Here is a 15,473-nt window from a genome sequence, read left to right on the forward strand (position 1 = left end):
AGCTAAATGACAACATTTTCAAGGTTCAGATTTATAGGAAAACTGAGTAGGTAGTACAGAGTTCCCATATTATGACTGACCTCCAGTTTTCCCGATTATCAACATCTTGCATTAGTGTAGTAGTTTGTTACAATTAATGAACCAATATTGGTATATTATTAACTGAAGTCCACAGTTTAAAATAAAGAGTTATCCTGTGTTGTATGGTTCTATGAATTTTGACAAATGTATAATGTCATGTATGCACTATTAAAAGAATAATCTCATTGCCCCCAAATTTCCTGTGCTTCATCTATTCATTCCTCCCTACCCCCTCTCAAGACCCTGGTAATCATTGATTTTCTTATTGTCTGTATCATGTCATCATCATGAAGTCACTCAGTCGTGTCTGACTCTGTGACCCCATGGACTATAGCCCACCAGGCTCCTCCATCCATGGAATTTTCTAGGCAAGAGTACTGGAGTGGGTTGCCATTTCCTTCTCCAATTGTCTGTATAGTTTTGCCTTTTTCAGAATGTCACATACTTGGAGTCATACAGTAAGTAACTTTTTCAGATTGGCTTCTTTCACTCAAGAATATGCATTTAAGTTTCCTCCATGTCCTTTTGAGGCATAATAGCTCATTTCTTTTATCCCTGAATAATACTGCACTATATGGATAAACCAGAGTTTCTTTATCCATCCACTTAGTAAAGGACAACTTGGCTGTTTCCAATTTGGGGCAATTAGGAATAAAGCTGCTATAAATACCCATGTGTAGATTTTTAAGTGAACGTGTTATAAACTCATGTTATTTAAAGGTATATTGTTAATTTTCAAATATTTGGGTATTTTGCAGGTATCTTTCTAATACTGATTATAGTTTAATTTCATTATGGTCTGAGACCATACTTTGTATAAATTCTATTCTTTAAAATTTGTCCAGATAGGTTTAATGGCCCAGAATGTGATCTCTCTCTTAGTAAATATTCCACGTGAGCTTGAGAAGAATGTATATTCTGTTTTTGGATGGACCACATGAATTGACATGGATGTCCATTAGAGTCACTTGGTTGATAGTGCTTTTCAATTACTATACATTCACTGATTTTCTGCCTAAGGGATCTGTCAGTTACTGACAAAGGGGTGCTGAAGTCTCTAGCTATAATTATTATTTGCTCAGTTGTGTCTGACTCTTTGTTTCCCTATGGACTGCAGCTCACCAGGCTCCTCTGTCCATGGGATTTCCCAGGCAAGAATACTGGAGTGGGTTGCCATTCTCTTCTCCAGGGGATCTTCCCGACCCAGGGTCTCCAGCATTGCAGACACCAGGGAAGCCCAACTATAATAATGGATATACTTAAATATAATTGTGGATTTATCTGTTTCTCCATGCAGTTGGTTTTTGCCTCATGCATTTTTGACTCTCTGTTCATACACACTAAATATTGTTTTTTATTTTTCAAAGAACTGATCCAGTTATCATTATATAATGCCTCTCTTTATCATGGTGTAAAGAATTGGTATTATTTCTTCAAATATTCAACAAAATTCACCAGTGAAGCCATCTGATTTCTTCATGGGAAGAAGAAGAAAAAATTACTATTTCAATTTCTTGTTGAAGGCCTATTCATATTTTTATTTCTTTTTGAGTCAGTTTTGTACTTTGTCTTTCTAGAAATTTATCCATTTAATCTAAGTTGTCTAACTTGTTGGGATGAAGTTATTTATACTGCCTTTTAAAAATTATTTTAATCGCTATATCCTTTTTCTTTCCTGATTCTGGCAATCTGTATCTTCTCTCTTAATTTTTTGGTGGCCTACCTAAAAGGCTATCAAGTTTGTTAATCTTTTCAAAGAACCAATTTGTGGTTTCATTGACTTATTGTTTTTCATTTCATTGATATCTTCTCTAATCTTAACCCTTTCTTTCCTCCTGCTTGCTTTGGATTTACTTTGCTTTTCATAAGTTTCTTAAAGTGGGATTTTAGTTTATTAATTTGAGACCTTCTTTCCTCTTTTCTGATACAGGTGTTTATAGCTATAAATTTCTCTCAAAAAACTTAAGCTGCATTCCATTTTGATATTTTGTATTTCATTTTCATTCATTTAAAAATATTTTAAGGATGTCCCTGGCAGTGTTTAAGACTTCACCTTCCAATGCAGGGGTTGCAGGTTCAATCCCTGGTTGGGGAGATAAGATTCTACATGCTTCACAGCCAAAAACACCAAAACATAGAACAGAAGCAATACTGTAACATATTCAATAAAGACTTACAAAAATTATTTTAAAAACTGATACATTAAAATGGTGAACTTAATGCTCTTTAAATTCTTTTTAAAATTTCTCTTGTGGTGGATTTCTTCTTTGACACATGGGTTTTTAGAGCACATTATTTAATTTCCAAATACTTTGGGGTTTTTCAAAATGTTTTTCTACTGGAGATCTTAATTCCATGTCTCAGAGAACACATCTGGTATGGTTTCAATCTTTTAAATTTATTGAGACTTCTTTTATGGCCCAAAATATATGGCATATTCAGTTGGAAGTATTTTTTTAATTTTTACTTTTTTATTAAACATTTTTTATTGCAGTATAATTCACATAAAACCTGCTCTTTTAAAGTGTAAAATTCACTGCTTTTTAGTATATTCACAAGAATGTGTAACCATCACAACTATCCAATTCTAGAACATTTGTATCACCCCTCCCCCCAAATAAATCTATGCTCGTTAGTAGTTATTCTCTTTCCCCCTTCCCTAAGCTCTAGGCACCTACAAATCTACTTTCTGTCTCTACAGATTTGTCTTTTGGGTACATTTCAAATAAATAGAACATATGTGGCCTTTTGTGTCTGGCTTCTTGCACTTAGCATAATGGCTTCAAGGTTCATCCAACTCTGCAGTATATACTTCATTCCTTTTTAGATGGGATAATATTTCACTATATCAATATATCACATTTTGTTTATCTAGTCATTAGCTGATAGGCATTTATATTGTTTCTAATTTTTGATTACTATGAATACTGTTGCTCTGAACATTTGTATACAAGTTTTTGTGTGGTATACATTTTTAAGAAGTATATAATCTTTAGGCTATGAGCTAAATAACAGCACTCAGGAAACTGGAGGCAGGAGTGTGTGTGTGTATAGGGAATCTTATGTTTATGTGTCTGTCTTTCTGTGTGCGGGACCTAGACATTTACAAATAGTCTTTGGATTTAAGAAGAGGCCAGAAGGGCCAAGTGGACTTTTAATATCTTAGCTTTACCACACATGCTTCAACTCTCCCTGGCTAAGTGCCTCACCTTCTATTCTGAACCACAGAGTAAGTGAGCCCAGCAGGGTGGGAAATGAGCCATGAATTCATGCCCAGAGAAGCCAATGCCCTTATGCACAAACAATGTATATTCCTATTACGCTGTTGGAATGAAAGGAAAAGTGATATGTATCATTTTATGACTCAGGAAATAGGCAACAGGAAAAACCCTGCTCTTAAGTCAGGGGGAAAAAATCATCCATCAATCAATGGAAGTGATGATACCCAAATATTACTTTGGTTAGAAAAATAATCCCACATGGACTCCCACTTTTCTCTCCTTTGGATCCTAAAACTTTCATCACTAGACTGTAGTGCATCTATAGAGAAGAGCATGTGGTGAACCAGACAGCTGTTCACCAGTGTCCTCTGGTTTTCTTCCTAGTCATCCATCCAGTTTGGGTCTTCCTCTTGAGACTATGATTTCCATAGCCTATCACTTGATCCTGGGATGGTTGTGAGAATTCTTCCACCCCCATCTTTATTCAAAAAATGAAGCTGAATACTCTTTGTTACCAAATAAGATAGATCTAGACTATGGGTTTTTTGCAACTTTGTTATATCATTCTGGATAAAGGAAGCAAAGTGAGTTGGAAATAAATGTAGGAAACCAAAGGGTAAAAAATATTCTCCAGGACATCAGGAAATCTGATGCAGAGGCAGAGACAGAGACACAGTGCTTGACAAAAAGTTGGCCCGATCTGGCCCAATAACACCGCATGTGACATATTCAGGTATACTGTTGTAAGACAAGAGATTCTGTACCTGCTTGTTGAAATATCCTCAAAAGGGTAGAGGATCTCTCCATTGTTACAGATTTCACAGATGAACCCCTTCTGGCTACAAAGACTGCAGCTGTACACATGCGAGGTGGCAAATTTAATGACCTTGCCCAAGAATGGAGCCAGCTTTCCCTCTATTACCTGCAGAAAGAGAAACAGAACAGGGAAGAAAGCAAATTTGTTGAGAACAAAAAGTCTTGTAGATGCAGGACTGGAATTCCTTTCCTTTACACAACAGGAAAACCTCTAATTATAATTTCTCAGCAACTCTGAGAAAGACAAGACATAGTATTTTCACTCCGAAAGAACTCTCTGGCTTAAACCACTGGGGGCTGAAAAATGAAGATGTTGAAACTTCTTTTGTATTGCTCTTTTTCTGTAGTGTGTTGTAGCGGACAGAGGACCAACAAATGGGGAAGCCTACTTTCATAGACAGTTATGGTGTAGTATACGAGGAGTGTGGTGGATTTCCCAAAACAGATTGAAAACAAACAGGGTAACTACTGATGTAGAATTTTATGTTATGTTATATATCCAATAATATCTGTTTCCTAATGAGTTAATAGAATAGTTTTTTCACCAGCTCACCTAAGAACATGTAACAAATATGGAAAAATAGGTTTCTCTTGCTGCTGCTAAGTATCATAATAACAGAAGTTGCAATTTGGCAGTCTGACGACTATATTTAGCCTGGAGATGTTTTTTAAAAATCTCTTAGTGTTTAAAAAAATGAGCCAATTTAATAATTGGGGAGGGGGTTACATGATTTAAAAATTCAGATTTTGGCTTCTTTTGAAAAATCATTAGATCTGGCAAAAGTAGGCCTGGATTCCAACACGATGATGATCCCGGCTATGAGTAGAGGCTGCTGGCTCCTGCTGAGACATGTGCTCTTCAACTGACACTTGTCTCCACGAGGCCCCAGTGTCTTGTCTTGAGTCTGGCTGCCTCCCTCAGTTCCCTCCCCTCCAACATTCATGAGTTTGGAGCCGATGGTTCATCAGAGCCCCCCCTCACTTAACTAACAATGCACAGGCTTCAAAGACTTAAGCAGTTCCTATACTAATAAGATACAATCTGCCTTTATTTCTCTCTTACTGAGGCACATGCATATACATGCTGATTTTGATAAAAGAAAAAAATGAAGATTGAATTTAATTTGGAAATAGCTGGAAATAGATGGATACTTTCAAATGAATCATAATTAAAATGAGAATCTACATAAAAATAACATCTGAGAGCAGTAAATCATACTTAAAGAGATATTACCAGGTTAAGGTAAACAAATAGTAGTGGCTGATAATACTAGAGTAAAAGACTATAAGGAATATAAAAATGTATTCTGCAATTTCTTTACACACTAACAACGAAATATCAGAAAGAGAATGTAAAAAACCACCCCTTTTAAAACCACATCAAAACAGTAAAATAAAATACTTATGAATAAACCCCACATAAGTGAAAGACTTATATACTGAGAACTACAAAACATTAATAAAGGAAATTGAAGATGATTAAAAGAAATAGAAAGATATCCCATGCTCTTGGATTGGAAGAATTAATATTGTTAAAATGGCTATACTACCCAAAGTAATCTATGGATTTAACGTGATCCTTATCAAATTAACTGTGAAATTTTTCACAGAACCAGAACTGATAATCCTGAAATCTATGGGCCCTTCCCTGGTGGCTCAGACAGTAAAGAATCGGCCTGCAATGTGGGAGACCTGGGTTCAATCCCTAGGTTGGAAAGATCCCCTGGAAAAGGGAATCGCTATCTACTCTAGCATTCTTATACTCTGAGAACAACAAAACATTAATAAAGGAAACTGAAGATGACTCAAAGAAATAGAAAGATATCTCATGCTCTTGGATTGGAAGGATTAATATTGTTAAAATGACAATACTACCCAAAGCAATCTACAGATTTAATATGATCCCTATCAAATTACCCATGACATTTTTCAAAGAATCAGAACAGATAATACAAAAATTATCTATACAGAATGATAAAAAGCCCAGATTTCCCAAAGCAATCCTGAGGAAAAAGAACAAAGCAGGAAGCATTAACTTTACCAGACTTTAGACAATACTACAAAGCTACAATAATCAGAACAGTGTGGGACTGGCACAAAAAGAGACATATGGATCAATGGAACAGAATAGAGAGCCCAGAAGTAAACCCACACACCTATGGTCAATAAATCTTGACAAAGAAGGCAAGAATATGAAATGGGGAAAAGACAGCCCCTTTAGCAAGTAGTGCTGGGAAAGTTGAACAGCTGCATGCAAATTAAACTTGAACACACCCTCACACCATATACAAAATAAACTCAAAATGGGTTAGATACTTAAATATGACATGATACTCCTAGAAGAGAATATAGACAAAACATTCTCCGACATAAACTGTACCCATGTTTTCTTAGGTTAGTCTCCCAAGGTAACAGATATAAAAGCAAAAACAAATGGCACTTAATCAAACTTATAACCTTTTGCACAGCAAACAAAACCATAAATAAAACAAAAAGATAACCTATAAACTGGGAGAACACATTTGCAAATGATGTTACCAACAAGAGCTTCAGTTCAGTTCAGTCGCTCATACGTGTCCAGCTCTTCACGACCCCATGGATCACAGTACATCAGGCCTCCCTGTCCATCACCAACTCCCGGAGGTTACTCAAACTCATGTCTATTGAGTCAGTGATGCCATCCAACCATTTCTTCCTCTGTCGTCTCCTTCTCCTCCTGCCCTCAATCTTTCACAGCATCAGGGTGTTTTCAAATGAGTCAGTTCTTTGCATTAGGTGGCCAAAGTATTGGATTTCAGCTTCAGCATCAGTCCTTCCAATGAATACCCAGGGCTGATCTCCTTTAGGATGGACTGGTTAGATCTCCTTGCAGTCCAAGGGACTCTCAAGAGTCTTCTCCAACACCACAGTTCAAAAGCATCAATTCTTCAGCGCTCAGCTTTCTTCACAGTCCAACTCTCACATCCATACATAACCACAGGTAAAACCATAGCCTTGACTAGGTGGACCTTAGTTGGCAAAGTAATGTCTCTGCTTTTTAATATGCTGTCTAGGTTGGTCATAACTTTCCTTCCAAGGAGTAAGCGTCTTTTAATTTCATGGCTGCAATCACCATCTGCAGTGATTTGGGGGCCCCAAAAGATAAAGTCTGACACTGTTTCCACTGCTTTCCCGTCTATTTGCCATGAAGTGATGGGACCGGATGCCATGATCTTCGTCTTCTGAATGTTGAGCTTTAAGCCAACTTTTTCACTCTCCTCTTTCACTTTCAACAAGAGGCCCTTTAGTTCTTCTTCACTTTCTGCCATAAGGGTGGTATCATCTGCATATCTGAGATAATTGATATTTCTCCCGGCAATCTTGATTCCAGCTTGTGCTTCATCCAGCCCAATGTTTCTCATGATGTACTCTGCATATAAATTAAATAAGCAGGGTGACAATATACAGCCTTGACATACTCCTTTTCCTATTTGGAACCAGTCTGTTGTTCCATGTCCAGTTCCAACTGTTGTTTCTTGACCTGTACACAGGTTTCTCAAGAGGCAGGTCAGGTGGTCTGGTATTCCCATCTCCTTCAGAATTTTCCACAGTTTATTGTGATCCACACAGTCAGAGGCTTTGGCATAGTCAATAAAGCAGAAATAGATGTTTTTCTGGAACTCTCTTGCTTTTCCATGATCTAGCGGATGTTGGTAATTTGATCTCTGGTTCCTCTGCCTTTTCTAAAACCAGCTTGAACATCTGGAAGTTCCCGGTTCACGTATTGCTGAATCCTGGCTTGGAGAATGTTGAGCATTACTTTACTAGTGTGTGAGATGAGTGCAATTGTGTGGTAGTTTGAGCATTCTTTGGCATTGCCTTTCTTTCGGATTGGAATGAAAGCCAACTTTTTCCAGTCCCATGGCCACTGCTGAGTTTTCCAAATTTGCTGGCACATTGAGTGCAGCACTTTCACAACATCATCCTTTAGGATTTGAAATAGCTCAACTGGAATTCCATCACCTCCACTAGCTTTGTCTGTAGCGATGCTTCCTAAGGCCCACTTGGCTTCACATTCCAGGATGTCTGGCTCTAGGTGAGTGATCACACCATCGTGATTATCTGAGTTGTGAAGATCTTTTTTGTACAGTTCTTCTGTGTATTCTTGCCACCTCTTCTTAATATCTTCTGCTTCTGTTAGGTCCATACCATTTCTGTCCTTTATCGAGCCCATCTTTGCATGAAATAGTCCCTTGATATCTCTAATTTTCTTGAAGAGATCTCTAGTCTTTCCCATTCTGTTGCTTTCCTCTATTTCTTTGCATTGATCACTGAGGAAGGCTTTCTTATCTCTCCTTGCTATTCTTTGGAACTCGGCATTCAATGGATGTATCTTTCCTTTTCTCATTTGTGTTTAACTTCTCTTCTTTTCACAGCTATTTGTAAGGCCTCCTCAGACAGCCATTTTGCTTTTTTGCATTTGTTTTTCTTGGGGATGGTTTTGATCGCTGTCTCCTGTACAATGTCACGAACCTCCGTCCATAGTTCATCACGCACTCTATCAGATCTAGTCCCTTAAATCTATATCTCACTTCCACTGTATAATGATAAAGGATTTGATATAGGTCATACCTGAATGGTCTAGGGTCTAGTGGTTTTCCCTAATTTCTCCAATTTAAGTCTGAATTTGGCAATAAGGAGTTCATGATCTGAGTCACAGTCTGCTCCCGGTCTTGTTTTTGCTGACTGTATAGAGCTTCTCCATCTTTGACTGCAAAGAATATAATCAATCTGATTTTGGTGTTGGCCATCTGGTGATGTCCATGTGTAGAGTCTTCTCTTGTGTTGTTGGAAGACGGTGTTTGCTATGACCATTGTGTTATCTTGGCAAAACTCTATTAGCCTTTGACGTGCTTCATTCTGTACTCCAAGGCCAAATTTCCCTGTTACTCCAGGTGTTTCTTGTACCATTACCACAATCAATGTTGGAACATTTCCTCCACTCTCCTCCAAATCCCCACACCCATTAGCAGTCACTAATCTTTTCTCCCTAATCCATCCCACAAGCAATCTCCACTTTCTGTCTTCATAATTTTACCTACTCTGGCTATTTCATGTAAATAGAATAATATAATATGCGGTGTTCTATGACTGGCTTCTTTCACTTAGCATAATGTTTCAGGGTTGATGCTGATTTTTTTAAAATTAATTATTTATTTATTTTTGGCTGCACTGAATCTTCATTGCTTTATGTGGTTTTCTTTAGTTTCAGTGAGTGAGGGCTCCTCTTCATTGCAGCATGTGGGCTTCTCACTGCGGTACCTTCTCTTGTTGTGGAGCATGGGCTCCAGGCATGCAAGCTTCAGCAGCATGCAGGCTCAGTTCTTGCAGCTCAGAGGCCCTAGAGTGCAAGCCCAGTAGTTGTGGTGCACTGGTTCAGTTGCTCCACTGCATGTGGAATCTCCCTGGACCAGAGGTCAAACTTATGTCCCCCACATTGGCAGGCGGATTCTTATCCATTGTGCCACCAAGGAAGTCCTGATTTAATAATGAAATAAGATTCTGGTTTTATTTATGGATGATAGCCTTTTTCCTTGAATCTATCCAGCATTTATACTAATTAGGTTTATACATTACTTTCATTGTGTGTTATCTCTTCCCTCAAACCTTTGGTTGAATTCTTATTTTACCATTCTTCATTCATTCATTTCAGAAAATTGCACTGAATTTGCTGAATTCAATGCATAGTTGGCATTGAATATACTTGGCTATTGATAGAAGCATGAACTAGACAGAACTGGAGCCTATATTTTGCCTGGTGTACAAGGGTCTCCATAGGCTAATTTCACACTGTCTATCCAAATTCATTTTCCACTCCTTGGTATTTATGTTCTGTTGTAAGGGAACTCTTCCCTGTGTAGAATATGTTTGTTCTTGCTTCTGTACCTTTGTCAATGTATTTCTTCTATCTGGAGTTTCACTTCTTCTCTTAACACTTCCTTAAATGTCACCCAGGAGTCACGGCTCAGATCTATTCTGGCTTGATCTGGACAGTCATCTTTGGCTACTTCACCTGCCATGGATCTCTTGTGCTTCATCTAACTTATTTTTATAACCACACAATTTAATATGGAAATTGATGTTCTCCTATATTTTTTGCTATCCTTTAACATGTGATTGTTTTGCTTTTCCAACTGTAGATTGAAAATGTAAAAGTGGAGGTACTATCTATAAAATGGTGATTTTGCCCATAAAAGTAAAATGGTGATTTTACTTATAAAAATGGCAATTTTATGTAAAGCAACCTAAAAGAATGTAAATTGCTTAAAGGCAGACTGAATCTCACACCAGTCTTAAATACCCTCTCTCTGCCAGGCATCTAGGTTCTTGCTGAATGATTGAGGATGCTTTCCAGTCTTTTTCCTTTGCTGCAAGAGTCATATCTGTGCTATTTTTGTGTCACAACATTTTGAATCATTCCGCTGTGTGATCTGGGGAGGAGAACGAAGAACACGTGAACTTGGTGGCAACTCAGCTAACTAGAAACCCTTTTCGCGTCTTTACACTTAAGTAATTGATCTTCCTATTTGTCAGGTAAGGTTCAGGGCCATGTTTCAAAGTGCTGAAGTTGCTGGAAATTTTTTCTTCAGAAAAGCGAGGTAATACTCTGTAAGTTTATTTTAGAATTGACAAACATTTGTTTAATATTATAGGGAAGAAAACTTTATACTGATTTCAAAGGGTAAAGGTAAAATTTAATCTTGTTTTGAATATAACAACTAGCAACACTCGGAAGCTATTCTGGCTTTTGGTCTAGAGGCTTCAGCACTAAGAGAAGCAGGCTCCAGGTGTCTGGAGCTCATATCTCACAGCTACATCTTTACTTGAGATACTTGCTTAAGAAGAAGTAAGATGTCCTACCATCTCCTTCTGCCCTCAAGAATCCTGCTTTTCATTCCCACTTTCCTAGCCAACCTGGTGGGGTGCTGAGGTTAGGACCATATTCCACAAACACCAGGAAGATGGAAGCCTCAAAGAAGACCAAAGCTCAAGGAGCCTTTCTTTTTCACTTTTTCCTGGTCACAGGTTAATATAACTTTACATCCTTCCACCACAAGTCACAAGGCCACTCAGCTTTAGCATTTAGAAGACTGGTGGTTTGTTAATCAGGCACTCATTTGGATATGTTGTAAGTGCTGGTGAAATAGACCTCTGAGATGAGGTTCAGTTATCCTAGGCTTAGTTATTTTCCACAAGTGCCTGTTAATGTGAACAAAATCATGACAAAGTAATTAGCAGAAAACACAGGTAGCTCTTCATCCATCTCCTTAATCTCTCTCATCTTCTCCATATACCAAATTGTTCTATCTCCTTGAGAAAAAGGCATATGTCCAAAACATGGTGAAATAGTTTGCTTCTGTTTTCCATTAAATTTAATTTCTTGTACAAAAGAAAGTCCTGCTGCTAAGCTGCTAAGTCACTTCAGTCGTGTCCGACTCTGTGCGACCCCATAGATGGCAGCCCACCAGGCTCCCCCGTCCCTGGGATTCTCCAGGCAAGAATACTGGAGTGGGTTGCCATTTCCTTCTTCAATGCATGAAAGTGAAAAGTGAAAGTGAAGTCGCTCAGTCGTGTCCGACTCTTAGCGATCCCATGGACTGCAGCCTACCAGGCTCCTCCGTCCATGGGATTTTCCAGGCAAGAGTGCTGGAGTGAGGAGCCATTGCCTTCTCCGAAAGAAAGTCCTAGTCTGATTTAATTTGGAGGTACTGCATATATGATTATTCCAGGGGTACCATAGGGACTTCGTGTTCAAAGAATACACACTTCCATTTGTAACTTAAAATTATGTGTCTTTTTTATTGCACTGTAGAATAAAGACAAATGCAATATCAAGCTGATACCTTCTTCAAGAGTTTTCTACTTTTGACTTTTGCAGTCTCTCTACAAATTATTTTCACTCTATCAACTCAGGTACTTCTAGAACTCAAGGAATAGTCAAATGTTACTTTCCATGATCCCGCAAACTGACAAATACACCAAATATGCTTACCCTTCTTGTGTGACAGTAGCCCACGAAAGCTGCTGGTCGAACTTCCAGCTCAAGGATACACACATTTTCCCCCCTCTTCTATTCTGGTCAAGATGGTCAGCACTGGAATTTGAGGCCTATGGCTTTCTTGCAGACTAAGACAACAGACTTTATTTGATTTGCCTTCTTGCAGAGCAATCAAAAATTACAATTAAGTTAAAAAATAACCTAGTGCTGCCTTCTCCAAACCACAGGTTCAGAAACAGCTGCTCATTACTCATGTGTGGCACCAGGAAATTGCAGTGTCATGCTCAAGGTCTGCAGCCAACAGAGATCTGCGGGATTGGGAAAAGGGCACAAATGATTCTTCTATGTCCGTTACCTTCACTCCCTTGGCTCCACCACAAGATTCAAAATCTACCCTGGGAGAAAGAAGGAGCACTGGGGGACTTAGACAAGAAACAAGAAAGAAAAATCTCCTTCTCATTGAATGTACGCATCGACGGATTCCTTCCCCCTGATTTGTCAAGTGACCTTCCATTTCAGTGCTGGTATTCCTCCGCCATTGTGTAGCATCTAGATTCTGGACAACTGTTGGGAAGATTTTGATGGGGAGGGCTGCTGCACTTGACAAACGGCCCCTCCTCTGAAAGTCTAACCAAAAGACCCCATTCATGTTCAACAAAGCCACCTGCCACTCACTAGTAACAAGCAAGCTTGGTAAAATGGAAGAATCAAAATTGTCACACACTAAAATGATTTCAAATATAATTTCGTTTGCATTTGCTTGGCCAGAGGATTCTGAAAGACAGCACTCACTATTTTCTTTCTGAGTGACATTTCTTAGCGTTAACAGGTGGGGACAGTGATGGTTAGTGATCTAGGCCCGGTGAGTTCCTGAAGATTTAGGAAAAACAGTCTGTGGCGTCTGCTCAAGTTTGAAAAGCTAACACATGCAAGAATAATTTTGAATTCTCATTTGATTCTAAATTTTACTCCTTTTTTCTTAAAAAAATTGATATGTAATGTTATATTAGTTTCAGGAATACAGTGTAATGATTTGGTATTTGTATATATTGCAAAATATCACCACAGTAAGTCTAGTTAATTTTATTCCTCTTAATAATAAATCCTTAAAAACAGAAAATAAAAAGCATACTACCATATTATTTTTCTTAAAAATAGAAAATAAAAGGCATAGGGGATTTTCCTATTTCAAAAAGTTCGTTAAAATCCCATTTCTCCATAATTAGCCTTAAAGCTCCTTATCATGGCTCAATGCTGGGATGTTTACAGAAAAACAGGAAACTATGTCTTCTCCAATTAGCTGCTCCACACCCTTCTTTATCCATTATGGGACTGTTCTAATAGGAGGAAGGTTCTGGCTAATCAAATACTTCACTCATGGTGGATTATGATGTCAACATTGAGCTCTTATCTGATTCTCTCCCAAGGGTGACAATCTCTACTTAGATTCTGGAAACTAAGTTATAATTTGGGTTGTCTGGGTTGATGTAATTGGGTCGATTCGTAAGTGGCCATCATGATCCCTATCAAATTATACTTTGCATCCTGGTAGAAACTATCTCAGGGACTAAAAGAATTTCAACTTTCTCCAATGGCTGAATGGTAAAGCTGAACCCAAGAACATAAATTTCTTAATTCACAAAAATATATAGGATGGGGTCTACTTCAGTTTTTCCACATTATGGAAAGTGCCTTAATGGCTATAGGCTCGTGAAGCCATAACCTCACGGAACTTCAGTAGAAGCATTTGCAAAGAGTAAGTACAATTATATGGCCCACATATTCTGAGCCCCAAAGCAGGCCAAATGGTCTCATATAAATGCATGCGTACTATTTACAGGGAAAGTAGATTAAGATATTTTAAGTTGAGACAGTTCAGGAAATTCTTATGGTACGTTCAGCAGAATCTCATTTCTCTATTGAGTTAATTAGCTATGTGTCTAATATAAATCTGATTTAGGTCACAACTATTCATTTTGGCCCAGTTATGTCATTATTACTCACTGAACAGTATACAAGGAAAGGCTCTAAGTCAGCAGCCCCCCCAAGCTTTTTGGCACCAGGGACCATTTCATGGAAAAAAAATTTTCCACGGACCAGAGATGGAGGTGAGATGGCATCACTGACTCAATGGACCTGAGTATGATCAAACTCCGGGAGACAGTGAAGGCCAGGAAAGCCTGGCATGCTGCCATTTATGGGGTTGCAAAGAGTAGGACACGACTGAGCGACTGACAACAGTGAGGTTGGGTAGGATGTGGTGGGAGGGGGATGGTTTGGGGATGATTCTCATAAGGAATGAGCAACCTAGAGCCTTCACATGTGTAGTTCACAATAGAGATCATGCTCCTATGAGAATCTAATGCTGCCACTGATGTGACAGGAGGCTGAGCAATGTGAGCAATGGGGAGCAGCTGTAAATAGAAATGAAGCTTAGCTTACTGCTTGCTGCCACTCACCTCTTGCTCTGTGGCCCAGTTCCTAACAGGCCATGACCAATACTAGTCCGTGGCCCAGGGACTGGGGACCCTTGCTTTAAATGGTTTCTTTAACTTGGCTAAAGGGGCCCAGAGAGGTGATGGGGAGCACCCTGGTAGCTCAGATGGTAAAGAATCTGCCTGCAATGCAGGAGATCGGAGTTCCATCCCCGGGTTAGCAGGATCTCCTGGAGAAGGGAATGGCAACCCATTCCAGTATTCTTGCCTGGAGAATCCCAAGGACAGAGGAGCCTGGCGGGCTATAGTCCACGGAGTTGCAAAGAGTCTGACTCAACTGAGCGACTAACACACACACACATACAAGGGCAAAACTAAGGCCCAGGGAGGTGATGGGGAGCTAAGATCACCTAGCTGGGTTATGTCAGGCCTTGGCACCCCCACTCCCGTCTCCTTAAGTACTCTTCATTACTCTCAGAAGGGGCCCTAATGAGGGCATCTAGGGTCAGAGTGCAGCCTTGGGGTTTGGCTCAGCCTGAGAATCCTGAAGTCACTGGATACCCATGGAGGTATATAGAAATGGAGAATTTCTAAACCGTCTCAGCCCCTGCATGGAAATAAGATGCACAGTCTAGCTGGTCCAGGTTTACTCCCACAGTTTTGATCTGAACTGGATCTGTCTTTGGCTTATGTGAGGATTTATTTTCCAACATATTTATTCCTTGTACAAAAATTCTCTTAAGTAGTCACATCTTGTGTAAACTTCTAAACATGGAGTATCATTCTTATTATTGAATGACTGGGAAATTCATGAATTAAAGTAACATGAACTTCAATTTAAAAATTTAAAAAGATAAAGTAACATGAAATTCTATGATGGAA

General features: G+C 38.9%; 1 protein-coding gene across 5 annotated transcripts in view; it reads right to left on the bottom strand.

The window, feature by feature from the left end:
* PLEKHM3 (pleckstrin homology domain containing M3) overlaps positions 1-15,473 on the bottom strand; it is a 214,158-nt gene that overhangs the window by 34,841 nt on the left and 163,844 nt on the right. For 4 of the 5 annotated variants that reach the window (XM_004004870.5, XM_042244110.1, XM_060410310.1 and 1 more), the window contains one exon: positions 4,067-4,224. The exons of the other annotated variant lie outside the window; for it this stretch is intronic. In XM_004004870.5, the coding sequence (XP_004004919.2) occupies positions 4,067-4,224 (158 nt within the window). The remainder of the gene's footprint in view (positions 1-4,066; positions 4,225-15,473) is intronic. 5 annotated transcript variants of the gene reach the window in all.

Source organism: Ovis aries, chromosome 2 (assembly GCF_016772045.2).
Source record: "Ovis aries strain OAR_USU_Benz2616 breed Rambouillet chromosome 2, ARS-UI_Ramb_v3.0, whole genome shotgun sequence".
In the NCBI taxonomy this organism is placed as follows: domain Eukaryota; kingdom Metazoa; phylum Chordata; class Mammalia; order Artiodactyla; family Bovidae; genus Ovis; species Ovis aries.